At 41.4% G+C, this 21,682-nt stretch overlaps 1 protein-coding gene across 1 annotated transcript; it reads left to right on the top strand.

The window, feature by feature from the left end:
- Window positions 1-9,575: 9,575 nt before the first annotated feature.
- smfn (small fragment nuclease) lies at window positions 9,576-21,187 on the top strand. Its single transcript, XM_034177742.1, has 7 exons — window positions 9,576-9,750; window positions 12,195-12,278; window positions 12,391-12,468; window positions 17,813-17,924; window positions 18,020-18,128; window positions 18,447-18,500; window positions 20,883-21,187. Exons 1-7 carry the CDS (start codon window positions 9,679-9,681, stop codon window positions 21,013-21,015), a joined length of 642 nt encoding a protein of 213 aa, XP_034033633.1. The 5' UTR covers window positions 9,576-9,678; the 3' UTR covers window positions 21,016-21,187.
- Window positions 21,188-21,682: the final 495 nt, after the last annotated feature.

The raw sequence follows: 21,682 nt of genomic DNA, 5'->3' as shown, positions 1-21,682 counted from the left end.
GGTGATTCCCAGACACTACCAGGGTTACAGGTAGTGTCTTGTGTGTGATAAAAGGGAGAAGAGTGCCATCTAGTGCTTGCACCTTCACTGGTGAAGAAAGCGCCACCAGAGGGAGCCCTACCTCCCTTGCCCATCTGCTATCCAGCAGATTCCCTTCTGACCCCGTGTCCACCAGTGCTGGGGCTTGAAGGGTTAAATCCCCACTTAGGATTGTAACTGGGAGTCGTGTTGAAAGATGTGTATGACCCACGTGAATGTTTTGACCCCCCCTCAGCCCAGTCTCTAAGGGCGGGCGTTTGTGTTTTGACCGTTTGAGGCAGTCTCTCTGCTGATGCTCACTCGAGCCGCAGACAAAGCACTCCCCGCGGATCAGTCTCCTCTGTCTGAATGTGGCCCTGCTTGTGTCCCTAGCATCGTCAGCAGGGGGAGCTGTAGCCACACGGAGCGCTGTGGCTGTGGAGCGTGGGGAAGACGGCTCCCTTTCAGACCCGGGAGGAAAAGGGACGGCTTGTGCCTGACCACGCCCTTCGCCTCGCTCCCGTCGGCGTTCTTCTAACCAATTGTCCAATCGTATAACCAAATCGATAAGCTCAGCCAAATCCCGCGGTTCCTCCTTAGCCACCAAGTGCTCCTTCAGGACCGACGACAGTCCGTTTATGAAGGCGGCGCGGAGAGCAGTCATATTCCAGCTGGATCTCACAGCCGTGATGCGGAAGTCGACTGCATATTTGGCTGCGCTCCGGCGCCCCTGTCTCATTGACAGCAGCACGGTAGACGTGGTTTCGCCTCTGTTAGGGTGATCAAAAACAGTTCTGAGCTCCCTCACAAACCCAGTATAAGAGGCAAGGAGCCGTGAACTTTGTTCCCAAAGCGCTGTAGCCCAAGCGCGTGCCTTACCTCGAAGCAAATTAATCACGTAAGCCACCTTGCTGGCGTCAGACGCGTACATCACGGGACGCTGTGCAAAGACAAGTGAACACTGCATAAGAAAGTCCGTGCACGTCTCCACACAACCTCCGTACGGCTCTGGGGGGCTTATGTATGCTTCAGGTGATGGTGGGGGGGGGGTCGTTGAATGACCAGTGGAATGTCTGTATTCGGCACCGGGTCGGCAGGAGGAGGAGCTGCAGCAGCGCCCTGAGTGCGCGCTTCCACCTGCGCGGTGAGAGCCTCCATCCTGCGATTAAGGATGATGTTTTGCTCGGTCATCAGGTCCATCCAAGCGGTAAAGGTGGTGAGGATGTGCTGCAACTCACCAATCATGCCTCCAACCGACGCCTGTGCACCCTGCTCTTCCATTGGCTGTCCAACAGATGGTTGACGCCCCTCGGGATCCATGACATTGGCCGAGATATCCTGTTGGGGAAAGTGTAGTGACACGGACCCACAACAGGGGGCGCAAATGAACGGTCAATAGATGAGCCAAAAGGTAACAATTTAATGTTGTGAATGTGCACAACGATTATACAGACAATCACAGAATCTGATAGCAGTCAATACACAAAGGTGACGTGTGGGCAGGCTCGAGGATAGAAGACGTCTGTCCTGAGAAGAGCCGGAACCACACGATGTCCACCGCCACAGAACCTGGTGAATACTGGAGCCGCCAAGTCCCGAATTCCCAGGTGATCACCGTCCCCAACTGTCGGATCTGGTACTGCTGGCGAGGAGCACAAACAGTGAGATGTGGGTGTGTGCACACCCAGTAACAAAAACAGTCAGAAGGTGGAAATTCACCTCCACCTCTAATCACACACTCGTGCAGCTCCTGTTAAACCACTTATCTGGTTTGGGTGTGAAGCGAAGCCGTCGCTGTTCACACCAAACGCCAATCCAGCAGATAAGGCACACCACAGGAAAACGGCTGCAAAAGAGTTCAGACTATTATTTAGTTTTAAGTCAGCAGAGAAATTACCTTCACAGGTAGATGATATCTCGACAGCGAGGTGGAGATGACATCCGGCTTTTATGGAGTGGATTAATGAAGTGGAGATGGGTGACAGCTGTCATGAGTTGATGAGTGACAGCTGTCAACCCCGGCTGTGTCCGTGGCGGCAGCGCCCTCTCGTGCCTGAAGCCTGCACTTCAGGCAGGGCGCCCTCTGGTGGTGGGCCAGCAGTACCTCCTCTTCTGGCGGCCCACACAACACACTGAGCTGGTTTGAGTCTGAGTATGAAGCAAATGGGATGAGGATCAGCAACTGCAAATCTGAGACCATGGTTCTCAGTTGGAAAAGGTTGCGTTGTCCTTTCCGCTTCAAGTGAAGCGGTGAGCCTGCCCACCAGCATATACATTTAGTCACGTCCCTCGTGATGCGAAGCAAGGCGGGGGTGTAGCTCTTATTTATAAATCTAGGTTTAGCTTATTAGCTGTTGGGGGTCACAAATATAACTCGTTTGAGCATCTGATTCTCCGCTCTGCTCAGGATATTATGCATTGCCAAGGTCAGAAGAATAAAAATCAGCCGTATTATTTTGTCACTGTATATAGGCCTCCTGGCCCATACTCTGAATTCTTAGATGAATTTCGTGCATTTTTTTCTAAATTGTCAACGAGAGCAGATAACATTCTGATCATTGGTGACTTTAACGTTCATATAAATAAGCCTTCTGATCCCCTCTGCAAATCATTTATGGAAATTGTGGATGCATTAGGATTTCGGCAATGCATTCGGGATTCGACGCACATTAGTGGAAATACCCTGAATCTGGTTCTCGCACGTGGTATTACTGTCACGAATATTGACATCATGCCTCTTACATCAGTGGTCTCTGATCACTCACTTATTAAGTTTACAGTTTCACTGCCGTGTTTAGTGGAACAACAACCTTATTTATCATTACGGCGATGCATTAACTCCTCAACTAAGACTGAACTAGAAGCTAGACTGCCTAATGACTTAGCCTCACTTTTGACAAATACCCAGTCAGTAGACAGACTTGTGGATAGTTTAAACTCAGTGCTCAAAACGACACTCGACATGATTGCACCACCTGTGTTGAAACTGCGCTCCCCCAAATCGCAGTCAACTTGGTTCAATGATTACCTGCGTGACCTCAAGCATAAAACAAGAGGTCTAGAACGGAAATGGCATCGTTCAAAATTAGAAGTATTCCACCTTGCGTGGCGTGATACTATCTTAGACTATAAGCATGCATTATTGGCTACAAAGCGGACCTATTACTCTTATTTGATCAACAAAAACAAGCATAACTCAAAGTTCTTGTTCGACATGGTGGCAACACTTATTCATGGACAACCACCTGTAGCTCGCTCTCCTTTTACAGCACAAGATTTCCTAGATTACTTTGAGAAGAAAATAGAAGACATTAGGTTAAACATATCCCAGCATGCCTTAACCCAGCCACTACACCCTGCTATTGAGGTGGGTGCCACTACTGAGATATTACCTAGATTTACAGAATTTGATAGTATCTCTCTAGACATGCTGACGAAACTCGTAACGTCAACAAAAAGCACAACCTGTTTATCTGATCCTATACCAACAAAACTGTGTAAGGACCTGTGGCCCACTCTTGGGCCAATTGTACTGGAAATTATTAATCTTTCTTTAACTTCTGGATCTGTTCCTAAACGTTTCAAATCTACAGTGATTAAACCATTACTTAAGAAACCTAATCTTGACCCTAGTGTATTGAAAAACTATCGGCCGATATCAAATCTATCATTTTGCTCTAAAACTCTGGAAAAAGTGGTGTCACGACAGCTTGTAGACTATCTTACTGAGAATAATCTCTTTGAGCCACTGCAGTCTGCTTTTAGAAAATATCATTCCACAGAGATGGCTCTCACTAAAGTGTTGAATGATCTTCTGCTTACAATGGATTCAGACACCACTATGGTTCTGCTGCTGTTAGATCTCAGTGCTGCATTTGATACCGTGGATCATCATATTCTACTTGATAGGCTGGAAAATCATTTTGGGATTACTGGGAGTGCCCTTGCATGGCTGACATCATACTTGACCGTCGTTCTCACTGTGTTTTGTACAGTAACACTACCTCTAACCTTAGTGACATGAAATTTGGGGTTCCTCAGGGGTCTGTCTTAAGACCCCTGCTTTTCTTCCTTTATATAGCACCCTTTGGGCACATATTGCGGCGTTTTGGGATTACCTTTCACTGCTATGCAGATGATACTCAGTTATATATGCCTATAACTGCTGGTAATCTCATTCACATAAAATCCTTAGAAGATTGCCTTGCAGCAGTGAGAAGTTGGATGTCTAGAAACTTCCTACTTTTAAACTCTGAAAAGACTGAAATGATGGTTCTTGGTCCAGTGAGACATCGGCATCAATTTGACCAGTTAACACTCAGCCTAGGCTCGTGTGTCATACATCACACTGACAAAGTGAGGAACCTTGGGGTAATTTTTGATCCTTTGTTGTCCTTTGGTCTCCATATTAGAAATATTACTAGGACTGCTTTCTTCCACCTGCGAAATATAGCGAAGATTCGTCCCATCCTGTCTATGGCTGATGCTGAGACCCTGATCCATGCGTTCATCTCTTCTAGATTGGACTAGTGCAATGTTCTATTTTCTGGTTTACCGCAGTCTAGCATTAGGGTTCAGAATTCTGCAGCCAGACTTTTGACACGAAGCAGAAAGTTTGACCACATTACATGCATTTTGGTGTCTCTTCACTGGCTTCCTGTCCCAGTGAGATCAGATTTTAAGGTTCTGCTACTAACCTATAAAATTATTCATGGACTGGCATCTCCCTACCTAGCTGAACTAATTAAACCTCACGTACCGGCCCGGGCTTTACGTTCTCAGGGTGCAGGACTACTTTGTGTCCCTAGGGTGAATAAGAAGTCTGCGGGCCACAGAGCTTTCTCTTATCGTGCCCCTGTTCTGTGGAATGATCTCCCTGCATCAATAAAACAATCAGATTCTGTGGAGACTTTCAAGTCCAGACTTAAGACGCACTTATTTTCCCTTTCATATGGCTAGCATACTGGTACAGTTTTGTTTTACGCTTTTTACTCTTTTAATTCATGTTATTAGTAATTGGAGCGGGCCGCGGCCTCAACTTTACCTAAATTCTGGGTCTTTTAGTGAAGCTTAGGGCTAGCGGCCGGCGATCACCTTAGTGTTTCTTCTGTTTTTCTTGTTGTTTAATGCTGACAAATTATACAGTATTTTTTGTCTTTCTGATGCCTGATTCTGTTTTTTCTCTGTTTAAGGTGCAGCTCCATCCAGAGATGGGAGTTGTGTATGTGTTGGCGATCCTCCTGTCCTGTGCACCAACAGCAATTTCTTGTATATTCGTCTGTGAATTGTTCTGTGAATTATTTCTGTAATTTATGTTTGTATCATGGCCCAAGCAGAGGGTCACCCCTTTTGAGTCTGGTCTGCTTGAGGTTTCTTCCTCAGAGGGAGTTTTTCCTTACCACTGTTACTCTGGGGGTTGGTAAGGTTAGACCTTACCTGTGTGAAGCGCCGTGAGGCAACTCTGTTGTGATTTGGCGCTATATAAAGGAAATGAAATTGAAATGAAAAATTGAAGTGAAGGAGTTCATGTGTCTTTGGGTCTTATTCACGAGTGGGGTCAAGTTGGAGTGTGAGATCACAGAGGACTTGGGCTGCATCTGAAGTCCTGTGGACACTGTACTGGACCATTGTGCTGAAGAAAGAGCTGAGCCACACTCACCTATGGTCATGTGCTTTGGATAATGACTGAAAGGACAAGGTTGCAGAAACAAGCAGTGGAAATGTGGTTTGTCTAGTAGGTGTCTGAGCACTCGGAAAGCTTTGAGTTAGACGGGGTGTTTCGGGCATTTGGTGAGGATACCAGCTGATTGTCAGGAGATCTTCCAGGCATGTCCAACTGTGTCCAACAGGTGATTTCACTGATTAACATCACTTTGAGCAGATGGGATGAGTTCTTCAGTGAGCTCATCCCATCTGAAGGCTTTTAAATTCAATTGTGAGTTGAACTGCTGATGGTAACCTCCAAGCTGTCCATCCTGGTAATACTGATTTAGTCAAGAAGCTAATAATCCTCGAGGATTGCAGTCCAGAAACATAGACATGGATGCACCTGTGGGATTAAAGGCTACAGTTAGCACATCATCATCATTCCTTCCATCATTATGTCATTTTCATGTCTTCTCTGCCCTGTTGGCCCTCTGGTCTCCTCCATAACCTGTGAGTCACTGTTTCTCCAATGTATAGACATGTTGTGGCTGTTTCCTTGAAGATGCTTTTCAGTTTGGATAAGAAATCATGGACAAGGCTTTGGCTCCATCCTCAGGTAGGAGACAGAACTATAGGTTAAATGTGGGAAGTGGGACGCTGCATTTGAACTCAGCATTTTGAGGTGAACTGTCCAAGAAATAAAAATAAAAGGATAAAGAGCAAATTTTTCATGAATATAGTGAGACACTTACTGCTTTAACTCGGCATCATCAAGAAGTCACTGTTACATAAACTTCTACCGTCCAACGTGTGACGCTGAGACTTCACTTAAAAGCTGATTTCTGCCGTCACACTTCAAAAAGAACATCTGTCCTGATGCAGCAAACAGGAATTCTCCAGCCCACTGAGCCAGAAACATGCACATAAAATCAGAAAGCAGGATCGAGATGTGATGAAGAACAGTCTTGTCCCGGGAACTAAACAAGGCAACAAAATGCTGAAGTAAATTAAAAGAACTTTGTGGAATTGAAGCTGCTGCAGCATCCTGTCAATTAATTAAAGGGAAGAGAATAAACACAGCGTCTCGTTTGTAACATCTATGAAACTTCACAGTGGGTTTTTGTTGCAGTTGAATTTTGAAAGGTCATTGATCAGGGGTCAGATTTGGTTTTCTGTTATAGGGTCTTCTGGAATTTTACATGTTTACGTGAGCATGTATGTAACCTTAACTCACTTCCACATTATTATGTATTAATATTATTAATATTATACATTTCCTTATCTCCACTAATAATTCCAATGTGAAATATCACATTCTGTTATCAAATATTTTGTTGTTCATGGACTCAAGTGTGTATTGATCTATTGAGTTTTGGGAAAGCTCTTGCCGTGATCCAGTCAATGTACCTACTAATTACTCCTAATAAATTACTCCTTTTTATAAGGTGTGTGTGTGTGTGTGTGTGTGTGTGTGTGTGTGTGTGTGTGTGTGTGTGTGTATATATATATATATATATATATACATAGTTCCTTGCAAAAGTATTCAGCTCCTTGGTATTTCACACATTTTAATTTGTTCGTGCCATTTCAAATACAAGAAGTAAATCAGGCTTCTCAGTATAAACATTTCTAAAATGATCTTCCTTAAACTCAAACTCAAAGTAAATCTCTACAACTTGATATAAATTAATAAAAAGTATAAAAGCCAAGCTGATGAGTTGCATAAGTAATGGGCCCTTTGGTATAATACCTGTAAATAATCAGTTTTATTGCCAGTTTTCCTCAGACAAGTCAGGGGATGGATACATGAACATTTCCAAGTCGCTGAATATGTCTTGGACTTTATTTACATCAGTTATGAAGAAATACAAACAGTATGGCACTCTATGGTAAATCTGTGTGCAGGAGACAGTTGTCAAAAACTGAGTGACTGTGCAAGAAGGAGACGAGTGAGGAAAGCCACCAAGACACCCAGACAACCCAGAAGAAATTACAGGCTTCTGTGTATGTTATTGGAGAAATTGTGCATAGTGCATGTTTTGCATTTTGTATCACCAGTTATACAGCTTCATGATGAAGTGGTACAGAGGAGGATTTTATTAAAAAGAAGACCTGAATGTTCAGCTACAATTTTCCAGAAGGTACATCTGAGATGCAAGCCTAGATTTGATGTTTAGGTGAAAGCTACTTTTCCTGGCGTCACTAGAGACTTTTCTGGTGTTTGGCAACTGAACAAAAAGCACGTATAAATCTAGTCTCTGTTCTCACCGAGCGGCAGTGGTGCTCCCCACCTCTGCTGCAGCCTGCAGCTGCAAAGCCACAGAGGCAGAGCCCAAAGCACGTAAGCGGCAATCAACATCCCGGATCCCAGATCAGTATCGGGTTCCGATACTGATGTAATTCGTGGATCGGAATTTCCCGATCCAACCTGCGGGATTTTCCCATACTGGAGAGAAACCATGTCTGTGAAAGCGCTGTCGTGCTGTCTGCTCTGTTTACTGTTGAACGGGAGGAGGGGAGGAGCAGTGGGAAGTTTCTGTGCTGAAGGTGAGCTGTTTCTTCTGCGCATGGCACCAGAAGCAAGTGTTAATCCACCGGTAACTGCTAATTTTTGCCCAGCTCTTGGGTTCAAATGTTCTGTGCCGCAGAGCATAGATTTTCTGAAAAATTAACTGAATTATTACTGAAAACCAGCCGCTTTTTTGTCCCAAGGCTGTGATGTGAAACGCTTTCACAGCAGCTCAGAGCGCAGCTGAAGCGGGAAGCTGAACAGAGATTCACTTTCCCTCCGCTGAACGGGAAAACCACCAAAAGCCTTCAGTGTTTATTCAGAGCTGTGAGTGCCACTTATGATACATTTAGAAATTTATTTTATTTTACAGCTGAAAGGCTTCGTGTTTGCTCAGCAAGAAAACGGAGTGCGAGGGAGAGAGTGCAGGAGAGAGAGTGAGAGAGAGAGGACTTTTATATCAGCGCGTGTTCGCCACCTGTGGCTTTCTGTGCTCATCCTACGTCACAGCAGCGCCGCAAACGATCCTGGGTTTTTTTTTCTGATTGGTTAAAATTGTGTCAATGGCGGCCATTTATGAAATCATCAAATTCTGCTTAAATGCCGACTTTCAAGGCAGATATTTCAGTTGTAAGAGCTCCTTATTTTCATTGATATGCATGAATTGTTTGTTTATAGCACAGTCTATCTTCCCAGCTGTATTTTATCAGTGGGTTTTCTTTTCCTTTAACACCGCACTGGAGACATGCCAGGTGTCATTATGCTTCAAGGCCTCCACCATCATCAAAAAACTAAAGGACTTAATGACGACAGACCTGTCGCCATGTAGCCCAGTGCTGCTGAAGCACCTGGGAAGGCCAAGTCGCTTCCTTACCTATGAGGTATCTCTCCAGCTTTTCCACCTTTGAGAACAGGACCTCATAAAGGGTAAGCGGGCACAGAACACATGGGAGTAGTCCGTACTGCAACCACCAGAGCTGCAGCTTCCCAGGAAGCAGGGTTCTACAGATGTTCTCCAGGCTACTGGCTAGGGAGAGCTTTTCGGGAAAATGGGCTGAATAAAAGGAAATAACTTTCTAACTTTTCATTCAGTTTCTTTAAGAGAAAAGAAGGCTGCCCTTTTCAGGAAGTAAGTGTGGTTACAAGACTGTAGTGACGAACTCTGTGACCAAATAGTGTGAAAATTAAAAAAAAAAAAAAAAAATCAGTAAGAAAAAATAAATAAAGTGAGTTGAATTTTATGCGTTGTCACGGTTTCATGTTCAAATGTAAACATCAGGACAGAGCAGCCCACCAGTAGATGGCGGTATTGCACCAATAACCGAATTTGCGGCTCGCAGTTATGGGTAAGGAAGAATGTTTTTGCGACAGTTTAGGTCAGAATTCGGCCCAGAATGCCGGTTTGCTTGCGTGCGGCGGCGGCGCAGTTTGTCGGCAGAACGACGTGTTTCTTGAAGTCACGCAGAAACGTTCCAGATTGCAGAGCCGCCGACACCGGGAGACGGATGGCGGCTTCCGAGGTGTCCCGAATTATGTGGGGTCCAGAGTCCGGGAGGATGGTTTGGGTGGACCTGGAGGTGAGTGAGTGCTAACCCTGCTAACGTGTTAGCATCACAAAAAAAACCCAAAACAAAACACGTCTTCCTCCTCAACTTCACACAAACTACAGTTAATAATCATCAGAAAATTGCAGCGAAATGTTGGAGCAGAGAGTAGCGACAAACGCCTCCCCACCTTTGTATTTATCTAGAGTAGCACTCTGAGTACAAACCGCCGCCAAAACAAATAGATCCTGGATTGCTGGGATTAACAGATTTAAAACTATCACATTTCCGGAATTTGTTTTAAACAGAATGATATAAAGGACAATAGGGACACAGCACATTTAAATAAATGGTAAAATGGAAATGGACTGCATTTATATAGCGCTTTCCCATGTGCATCAGACGCTCAAAGCGCTTTACAGTACTGACTCACATTCACCCAGAATGTGCTGCCATGCAAAACGCCCATTACACCAGGAGCAACTAGGAGATTAAAGACCTTGCCCAATTATATTTATGATTATTATTGGTGATTAGAGTAGGGAATATAAAAATGCTGTCTGATAGTTATAGGAAAAAAAAACAACAACAAAGCAACAATTTAAATTCAAGCACTGCAGATATTTGGGTGAAAATCCCTTTTACCTTTGATATGGTGACTCAGAGCTGTTTTTCTTCACATACACATCTCATATATTGTTTCTAATCAATCGCAGACCATTCTGGTGTTGGCAGCCCAGCCCAGACCATCTGTCAACCAGCTGGATTATTTTAGAATCAGTATCAGAAAATCTTTATTGTAACAATGTGACATTGTACAACAAAATTAGGGTGCCGTCTCTACAGTGCAAGTGGGTAAAAAATATAAATGTGTAGATAGATAAAAGGTCTATTAAAAAAAAGGGAATGAAAACCTTCACTAACATCAGTCATACGTTCATACAATTATCCAGTTGAACACTTGTCACAAAAATATTGCACATTCAGAAAATATACTCAACAAAAATATAAATGCAACACTTTTGGTTTTGCTCCCATTTTGTATGAGATGAACTCAAAGATCTAAAACTTTTTCCACATACACAATATCACCATTTCCCTCAAATATTGTTCACAAACCAGTCTAAATCTGTGATAGTGAGCACTTCTCCTTTGCTGAGATAATCCATCCCACCTCACAGGTGTGCCATATCAAGATGCTGATTAGACACCATGATTAGTGCACAGGTGTGCCTTAGACTGTCCACAATAAAAGGCCACTCTGAAAGGTGCAGTTTTGTTTCATGGGGGGGATACCAGTCAGTATCTGGTGTGACCACCATTTGCCTCATGCAGTGCAACACATCTCCTTCGCATCATCCGTGAAGAGAACACCTCTCCAACGTGCCAAATGCCAGCGAATGTGAGCATTTGCCCACTCAAGTCGGTTACGACAACGAACTGGAGTCAGGTCGAGACCCCGATGAGGATGACGAGCATGCAGATGAGCTTCCCTGAGACGGTTTCTGACAGTTTGTGCAGAAATTCTTTGGTTATGCAAATCGATTGTTTCAGCAGCTGTCCGAGTGGCTGGTCTCAGACGATCTTGGAGGTGAACATGCTGGATGTGGAGGTCCTGGGCTGGTGTGGTTACATGTGATCTGCGGTTGTGAGGCTGGTTGGATGTACTGCCAAATTCTCTGAAACACCTTTGGAGACGGCTTATGGTAGAGTCATGAACATTCAATACACGAGCAACAGCTCTGGTTGACATTCCTGCTGTCAGCATGCCAATTGCACGCTCCCTCAAATCTTGCGACATCTGTGGCATTGTGCTGTGTGATAAAACTGCACCTTTCAGAGTGGCCTTTATTGTGGACAGTCTAAGGCACACCTGTGCACTAATCATGGTGTCTAATCAGCATCTTGGTATGGCACACCTGTGAGGTGGGATGGATTATCTCAGCAAAGGAGAAGTGCTCACTATCACAGATTTAGACTGGTTTGTGAACAATATTTGAGGGAAATGGTGATATTGTGTATGTGGAAAAAGTTTTAGATCTTTGAGTTCATCTCATACAAAATGGGAGCAAAACCAAAAGTGTTGCGTTTATATTTTTGTTGAGTGTATATGAAAAAAATGGCATGTTCATTCATTCATTCATCTTCTACCGCTTAGTCCAATTAAGGGTCGTGGGGGGCTGGAGCCTATCCCAGCAGTCATAGAGCACAAGGCGGGGTACACCCAGGACAGGATGCCAGTCTGTCACAGGGCCACAAATAGACAAACAAACAGACACACCCACACGCACACCTACGGACATTTTTAAAGATTCCAATCCACCTAACCCGCATGTCTTTGGATGTGGGAGGAAACCGTGCATATTTTAATTTTAATTTCAGACTTTCCTCTAAAAGTTACTGTTTTAAGGACAAATGCTGATTGTTACGGACTTTGTGGCTTACACGTCGTATCGACATCTTTCTCTCTTTTTCAGATGACTGGTCTGGACATCATCAAGGACCAAATCATTGAAATGGCATGCATCATTACAGACCCGGACCTGAATATTTTGGCTGAGGTACCATGAAAATGTGTTTTTGGTGGTGTTCTTTGTGTGTGTGTGTGTGTGTGTGTGTGTGTGTGTGTTCTGTTTCTTGTGTGAATTACAATTCTCCATCCTCTGCTGGCAGGGGCCCAATTTGATAATCCATCAGCCGGACGAGCTGCTGGACGGGATGTCTGACTGGTGCAAAGAACACCATGGCAAGGTACATAAGGCAGGGGGAAAAAGCAACCAGTTGTGCTTAACGTTACCTCCGATGTTGAAATGTTTGGCCCCATCTAATCAGTGATGTCAGAGCTACGGCTGGGTGATTAATCGTTTATGAAAGTATCGCGTAATATTTTGTTGGAACAGTATGAATGAATGAAAACTGTTTATTTCGAACATTTGATACAACAACAATTACAAGATAGATCAGTAAAGACAACAACAAAAAAGTTCCTACTGTGTACCCAACATGTCCGAAAATGGGTAGGGTGAAGCATCAGCTTATTTATCCCTACCCCTTCTTCCCCACAACCAGTAATACCCTTTGCCACATATACACATAGATTCCTACACACCTAAACTGATATATACATATATATATATATATATATATATATATATATATATATATATTTTGATATCAACATACACACATATACACCTACACATACCTACTTACATACAAAATACTACATATTTACAAGCCGAAGCAAAAAACAAAAACACCCTAACTCTCATTACCTTTCCTCCTCCCTATACCTAGAAAAAAAACATATTTTTGTACCGCTGTTTGAACTGGTTCATGCTTGGACATTGCTTGAGCCCCACTCTCAATCTGTTCCACATCCTCACCCCACAGACAGAAATACAGAAACCTTTTAATGTTGTTCGTGCCCACTGATGCTTTAAATTAAATTTCCCCCTCAGACTGCAATCCCCTGATCTGTTAAAAAACATATTTTTAATATTTGCTGGAAGTAAATTGTTTATTGCTTTATACACGATTTATACTGTTTGAAAATGAACCAAGTCTGTGAATTTTAAGAATTTGGATTGTAAAAATAGTGGATTTGTATGATCTCTATAGCCAGTATTATGAATAATTCTTATAGCTCTTTTCTGCATTACTGATAGTGATTGTGTTGTACCTTTATAAGTATTACCCCATACCTCTGCACAGTACTGTAAATATGGTAAAACCAGTGAGCAGTAAAGAATGCGGAGTGAGTTGTGGTCCAGAATATGTTTCGCTTTGTTTAGAACTGAAATGCTTCTTGACAGTTTACTTTGTATATGTTTTATATGAGTCTTCCAGTTTATCTTATCATCTATTATCACCCCCAGAAACTTATTTTCATGTACCCTTTCAATATCTACCCCCTCGACTTGTAACTGAACCTGTATGTCTGTATTACAATAGCCAAATAACATGTATTTTGTTTTACTTAAGTTTAATGATAATTTGTTTCTGTCAAACCATATTTTCAATTTTCCCATTTCTATGCTGATCCTCCTCAGTAACTCTTGCAAATCCCCCCCTGAACAAAAAATGCTTGTGTCATCTGCAAATAATACTAATTTTAATATTTTGGAAACATTGACAATATCATTTATATAAATTAGAAACAGTTTTGGACCCAATACTGACCCCTGTGGGACGCCACAAGCATTGTCCAAGCATGATGATGTATATTCCCCCAACTTCACAAACTGTTTTCTGTTACTTAAGTAGCTTCTCACCCAGTGCAACACCAACCCCCTAATCCCATACTGTTCAAGTTTACTGATTAATATGTCATGATTGATTGTATCAAAAGCCTTTTTAAGGTCTATAAATATTCCAACTGAATGTAATTTGTGGTCTATGGCATTTGTAATCTCCTCAACTGATTCTATTAATGCAAGTGATGTTGAACTATGTGCTCTGAATTCATATTGACTATCAGTAAGTAATTTATGTTTATTTATGAATTTGTCTAATCTATTATTGAATAACTTTTCTAATAATTTGGAGAATTGTGGAAGCAAAGAAACAGGTCTATAATTTGTGAAGTGGTGTCTATCCCCAGTCTTATACAGCGGCACAACCTTAGCTATTTTCATTTGATTGGGAAATTTACCGGTTTGAAATGATAAGTTACAGATGTATGTTAATGGTTCTACAATCCATTCAATGACCTGTTTTACCAAAACCATATCAATTTCATTTAAATCGGTAGATGTTTTATATTTACAATTATTCACAATGTCTATAATTTCTTTTCCATCCACTGCTGTGAGGAACATTGAACAGGGATTTCTTTCTATGAGATTATTATTCCAATCCTCAGGTTGGGAATTGGGAATTTTTTCTGCCAAGCTTGGTCCAATATTTACAAAAAAATTATTAAAACCATTGACTACCTCATCCTTATTTTCCTTCTTGACATTATTATCAATGAAATACTGAGGGTAACTCTGTTTTTTATTACCATTTTTGATAATGCTATTTAATATATCCCATATTCCTTTAATATTGTTTTTGTTATTATATAATGTTACTATAATATTCCTTCCTACATACCCGTATAATATTAGTTAATCTATTTTTGTATTTCTTATATCTATTTTCTGCCTCTTTAGTCTTTAGTTTTATGAATTCTCTATACAGTGTATTTTTCTTATTACATGCATTGAGTAACCCTTTCGTCATCCATGGTCGAGCTTGGATTTTTTGTTTTCTGTAGTCTTGTTTAATTGGACAATTTTTATCATATAATGATGTAAATATTTGTAAAAAAGTTTCATATGCACTATCAACATCACTTTCACTGTATACCTTTTCCCAGTTTTGCTCCTGTAAATCCTTCTTTAGTGTGTTCATGTTTTCCTCTGTCCGCACTCGCCTGTATTTTATTTTCTCCTCTGGCTGATTCCGCCGATGGTTTCTATTATAAACGATGAAAACTGGTAGATGATCACTAATGTCATTGATTAATAATCCACTCACAGTGTTATTCTCAATATCATTGCTGAATATATTATCAATTAAGGTAGCCTGGTGATTTTTGGATATAAACTCATACTGTACATTATACTGATAAATTCATCTGTTATTTTATGCTTATTTGGATTGAGCAGATCAATATTTAAGTCACCACAAGTGAACACAGTTTTTTGATTAGTTTTTGAGAACATTTTTCCCATACAGTCAGTGAATGTTTCAATACTAGATCCTGGTGCTCTATATATACAGCTGACTAATACATTTTTGCTTTTTTCTTCACATATTTCAGTAGTTATACATTCTAATAAGTTATCAATCACAGTTGTCATATTGTCTACTATTTTATAATCCATGTTCTTATCCACATACACAGCCACTCCTCCTCCACTCTTATTCTTTCTGTTTACACAATTAAATTCATATCCATCCAGTTCAAAATCCATTCCTTTATCTTCATTGATCCATGTTTCTGATATAGCAATTATGTTAAATATTTTTTTAAATTGACTTAAATATTCTTTAATGTTGTTAAAGTTTGCATATAGACTTCTGCTGTTGAAATGGATTATTGATAATTTGTTATCCGTTTTAATGATCTGATTAAACTGTTCATCTGTATAATAGCAACAACTGTAATTGATATTTGAGAAGAAATTATTGTCCGGGTCTATGTCGTGCTCCAAGTCCAGTACATTGTGGTCTGTGTATTTAAATGTTCTCAGTTCTACTTTTCCATGATCAGCAATCCTTTGAGTTATATCCTTCTTGTCTCCAGATGTAGATGATGTAGTAGATGAATAGGTTCCTCTGGTCTGTGTCATGGTGTTGTGATGTGTTTGTGTCCTCATACCTTATTGGTCGTATTTGTCCAGATCCTCGATGTTCCTGATTACCATAACCTTCGCTTGTTCTGGTGTTCCATTCAATTTGATAAATGTTTTGCAGTTGGATGTCCATGTCTGTTGAATTTTTCCCCTGCTTTTTTAAGAAACGAGCTTTCCTGGCGATGTCTGCGTTTCTTTTGGTCAGATGTTCATTGATGAATACATTTGTTCCTTTAAGTTTCCGTCCCTGTTTTAACAATGCCATTTTATGTTTTCTGTTGACAAACCTCATTATAACTGCTCGCTTGTCTCCATCCTCTCTCCTGGGCAGGGGGTGGCACGCTTCAATGTTATTACAGTCCATTTGAATACCTTTAGATTGCAGGAAGTCAGCCACGTGTTGTTCCACTGAGCTGGCCTCCTGCTCACTGGCCTCCCCTCCACTGTCTTCTGACACCGCCCGTGCGTAGGATCGAGGTTTAATATGAATTCCTGTAATAATAACGTCGTTCATCCTTGTGTACTGTTCCAACTCCGCAACACGGTTCTCCAGGTACACCAGACGCCGGTCTTTCTCGGCATTCTGGATCTGGAGAGCCTTCACTTCTTCCACCAGCTCCATAATGGATTTCTGCTGCATTTTAACAACAGAGATTTCCTCAGACAAAAAGTCCAGGAACTTTTTGATATCGTCTCCCTCCTCCGCCGTCAGTGCCTTCTTCGGACCCATGGTCAGATAACTTCGCGCTGGCGCCTCGGGCCTGGTAAAGCCGCGCCGGTGGATGTGCGCTGACGCCTCGGGCTTCAGGTGGAGCCGCGCCGGTGCATGTGCGCTGACGCCTCGGGCCTCGGTAAAGCCGCGCCGGTGGAACTGTGCTGACGCCTCGGGCCTCGGTAAAGCCGCGCCGGTGGAAAACAATCCTGCTGTTAAATGCTGAACGTTGTGTGTTCCGATGTTTACTTTGGTGTTTGATGAGACGAAGGCGTCACACAGGTGAACGCAATCAGCTCGGTCACGTGACCGCGGCTGCTGCAGCGCGCAGGTTGATGTCGACCTTCACTGCCCCCTCACTCCCAAACTGGACTCATTCATAAGCAGGGAGCATGTCAACCTCAAAGAGATCAAAGAATGCTTTTTTTTTTTTTTTACTTCCTTTTATGACATCACTTATACCAATCATATCTAAAAGTCCAATGGACTCACATTTTTATTGTAGAGTTCCCAAAGCTGTGAGCCAGCAATCTGTGCCAATCTGATATGTTTTGTTCTCCAAACTGCATCAGGTAACACTCTGTGTTGTCCAACGCTTGTTTATTTGTCCATCTTGCTTGTTCATGTAATTTAAAAGTCCTTTTGTTAAGTAGCAGCACAGACTGTGGTGTGCACATGTGCTACACTGATTTCCTGTCCATTATTGAACTCACCCTCAGGGAAAGACTGTGTTAAAACTTAGTTCTACATACAGGAAAACAAAAACTGACTTTTATTCTGGAAAATACGGTAAATGAAAAACTGCATTTTTAAGCTGCACTTGTAATTAAGGAGAAGTTTTCTGAAAACAGTTAAAAGCTGCGTTTAAAGTGTTCATCACTTGTCCTTATTGCTTATTTCGAAGTTTAATTACTTTCAACATTTTCATTGTTGCATATGGGAGACACGGTTCTTAGGAGAATCGATTTCAGCCACTTCAGCGTGACGGCCACAGTGACAAACTGATTGTAACTGTTGTTTTTCTCTGACTGTGTCTCAGTCAGGACTGACACAGGCTGTGCGCGACAGCAAAATTAGCCTGCAGCAAGCGGAGTACGAGTTCCTGTCCTTTGTCAGACAACACACTCCACCCGGACAATGTCCTCTGGCTGGTGAGTGACGAGTGATTGGCGTGGCAGCAGTGTAAAACTGCAGTAACATTAAAGCAGGTTCCTGTCCTGTCTGCTGCTACTTCCTGCTCCACCAGGTAACTCAGTCCATGAAGATAAGAGGTTCCTGCAGAAGTACATGCCTCAGTTTACGTACCACCTTCACTACAGGATCATCGATGTCAGCACCATCAAGGAGCTCAGCAGGTGAGTGCTGGAAACACTCGCATACCTTCTCCGCTTCCAGACATCCTGCTGTGATCGCACCTGTTTTCCACATGAGAAGATTGCATCAGTGAATTTAAATATTTTCCAGATTTCACTTCAGCATCTGTCATTTTCACAAAGGTCACCTCAAGTCATGGAAATGTTCTACTTTGCACTTGAGCAGTTAAGCTTGTTTTGTAGCCTGTTATTTACTCACATGTCACTAATAATGGTCTCTACAGAGGTCAGAGGTCAGCTTTAATGCAGTCGATGAAGGCAAACACGTTTTAAAAATTAAACTAGCTTGGTCTTCTTCAGACGGTGGTTTCCCGAAGAATACAAGAGGGTGCCTCAGAAGAAAGCATCCCACAGGTAAATGTTTCTCAAAGCGGGTACAGTGATAAGGTTTGTTTCACTGTATTCACCCCCTAGTGGAGTATGAGAAAACTACATACTGTATTTTCTAGCATCTGAGTCAGTTTTCTTTTTCTTTTTTTCTTTTTTTTTTTTTTTTTTGACACACTAGTTTGTGAGGTCCTGTGATTGATCCTCCGGTCCAACTTGTATACACAAAGTCACACATTAATTATTATTAGTAAAAATTATAATGACTGTTTAAACAGATACAAAATAAACTCTTAATAATAAAAGAATAAATGCCCATAATAAAAAGTTCACGATAACTATGCACCAAAATCCCAAATTAAAGACATGATAATGCAGGAAAAAGGTATGACTTATATGTGGGTTTTACCTCTTTAAGGGGCTTTGTTTTAAACAGGTGCAACTTATGATCTGGAGAATATAGTACATCTTAACAGTTTGTAATAAGGGATGCAGCTTAGATTGTGTGCAGACAAACGAAAACGCACCATTAATAATAGAAAAACATCAAGCTACAGAACATAATATTTATTATTGAACACACATGTTAAACACTAATACAGCCCCTGGCAAAAATTACGGAATCACCGGACTCGGAGGATGTTCATTCAGTTGTTTAATTTTGTAGAAAAAAAGCAGATCACAGACATGACACAAAACTAAAGTCATTTCAAATGGCAACTTTCTGGCTTTAAGAAACACTATAAGAAATCAGGAAAACAATTGTGGCAGTCAGTAACAGCTACTTTTTTAGACCAAGTAGAGGGAAAAATATATGGAATCACTCAATTCTGAGGAAAAAATTATGGAATCACCCTGTAAATTTTCATCCCCCAAATTAACACCTGCATCAAATCAGATCTGCTCATTGACATTGACCCTATGCGTCCCTATGTGTCTTTTTGCAAGGAATGTTTTCACAGTTTTTGCTGTATGGCAAGAAGCATTATCATCTTTCATCATCCCCAAACATCCTTTCAATTGATGGGATAAGAAAAGTGTCCAAAATATCAATGTAAACTTGTGCATTTATTGATGATGTAATGACAGCCATCTCCCCAGTGACTTTACCTGACATGCAGCCCCATATCATCAATGACTGGAAATTTACATGTTCTCTTCAGGCAGTCATCTTCATAAATCTCATTGGAACGGCACCAAACAAAAGTTACAGCATCATCACCTTGCCCAATGCAGATTCAAGATTATCACTGAATATCACTTTCATCCAGTCATCCACAGGCCACGATTGCTTTTCCTTAGCCCATTGTAACCTTGTTTTTTTTCTGTTTAGGTGTTAATGATGGCTTTCGTTTAGCTTTTCTGTATGTAAATCCCATTTCCTTTAGGCGGTTTCTTACAGTTCGGTCACAGACGTTGACTCCAGTTTCCTCCCATTTGTTCCTCATTTGTTTTGTTGTGCATTTTCGATTTTTGAGACTTATTGCTTTAAGTTTTCTTTCTTGACACTTTGATGTCTTCCTTGGTCTACCAGTATGTTTGCCTTTAACAACCTTCCCATGTTGTTTGTATTTGGTCCAGAGTTTAGACACAGCTGACTGTGAACAACCAACATCTTTTGCAACATTGCGTGATGATTTACCCTCTTTTAAGAGTTTGATAATCCTCTCCTTTGTTTCAATTGACATCTCTCGTGTTGGAGCCATGATTCATGTCAGTCCACTTGGTGTAACGGCTTTCCAAGGTGTGATCACTCCTTTTTAGATGCAGACTAACGAGCAGATCTGATTTGATGCAGGTGTTAGTTTTGGGGATGAAAATTTACAGGGTGATTCCATAATTTATTCCTCAGAATTGAGTGAGTCCATATTTGTTTCCCTCTGCTTGGTCTAAAAAAGTAACCGTTACTGACTGCCACAATGTTTTTTCTTGATTTCTTATAGTGTTTATTAAAGCCAGAAAGTTGCCATTTGAAATGACTTTATTTTTGTGTCATGTCTGTGATCTGCTTTTTTTCTACAAAATTAAACAACTGAATGAACATCCTCTGAGGCCGGTGATTCCATAATTTTTGCCAGGGGTTGTACAGTGACATACAAAAAGAGACCAAGTAGCTGCTTTGTTTCAGCCTTCCAATCAAAAACGATCTTCAGTTCTACAACAGAGGCTTGAATTGATCATTATACACATTAAGACACAAATATTCAAGATGAAAACACAGCATACTCAGACTTCGGTCTAAAATTTCACTGTTTGATCAAAACAATAATTGTTGGCATTAAAGGGCTTAGTATTTTTTTCACAACTGTAGGTTGTGTTTGGAGAAATGAATAATAAAATAGCTGACTATAAATTTTGTCCTGTCTAAAAACCACATTTAGTGACAATCTGTTGGGCTTTGCTTTTCAGAGCGCTGGATGACATCAGAGAGAGCATCACAGAGCTGCAGTTCTACAGAGCACATGTCTTCAAAACCTCAACGGAGGAGAAGAAGTGTGAGATCATGGAGAACGGAGGCAACGGCCACCGCATGCCCCAGTGAACACAGTTCTCATGAAGGAGGCCGTTCAGTGGTTATTTCAGTTTGGTATTTCACCGGACTCCATCTTTGTTTGAGAATTGTTCCAAAGTTTTATGTGAAGGTTTCTTCACAGGGAGCAAAGTTATTGTTTATATAAAAGAAAACCCTGATTTTCAAAGGAAGAAAATCAAAAGTTCCTATTTTGCTGTCTTGTATTAATTTCAGAAATGTTTTTTCCCCCCCAGACCCCCTCATTTTTAAAAAGAACCCAAATAAAATCTGTGTTAAGAAAATGGAAACATCCCCCCCAAGTTGTGAGTTCAGGTCAAAGTGATTGAATTTAACTGCTCAACACAGGCGGATGACCAGCAGGGACGCCATATCAATGTAAATTCATCTTTTAAAAACACACACATTTTCACTTTCATTTAAAACATCTAATTACATTCACAACAAAAATTACTATATGCTTTTTTCAGGTTTTTAATTTATTTTTTGTTTCTCTGAGTGAGATTTGAGGATCATTGTTTCTATAAAATAAAAGTTACTGTGCTGTTCCATCGACGTATCAAAGCCATGGCATATTTAGCATCACCATTGGGTGGCAGTGTTGGTCTTCAGCTGGTTGAGATGGCTGGAGGTAAAATTGCTGCAGAATGAAACCAGCTCCACAAACGACTTAACGTGT

Source organism: Thalassophryne amazonica, chromosome 9 (genome assembly GCF_902500255.1).
Source record: "Thalassophryne amazonica chromosome 9, fThaAma1.1, whole genome shotgun sequence".
In the NCBI taxonomy this organism is placed as follows: Eukaryota; Metazoa; Chordata; class Actinopteri; order Batrachoidiformes; family Batrachoididae; genus Thalassophryne; species Thalassophryne amazonica.
Note: the sequence above shows the minus strand (reverse complement) of the source record. Positions and strands in the feature narration are given on the sequence as shown.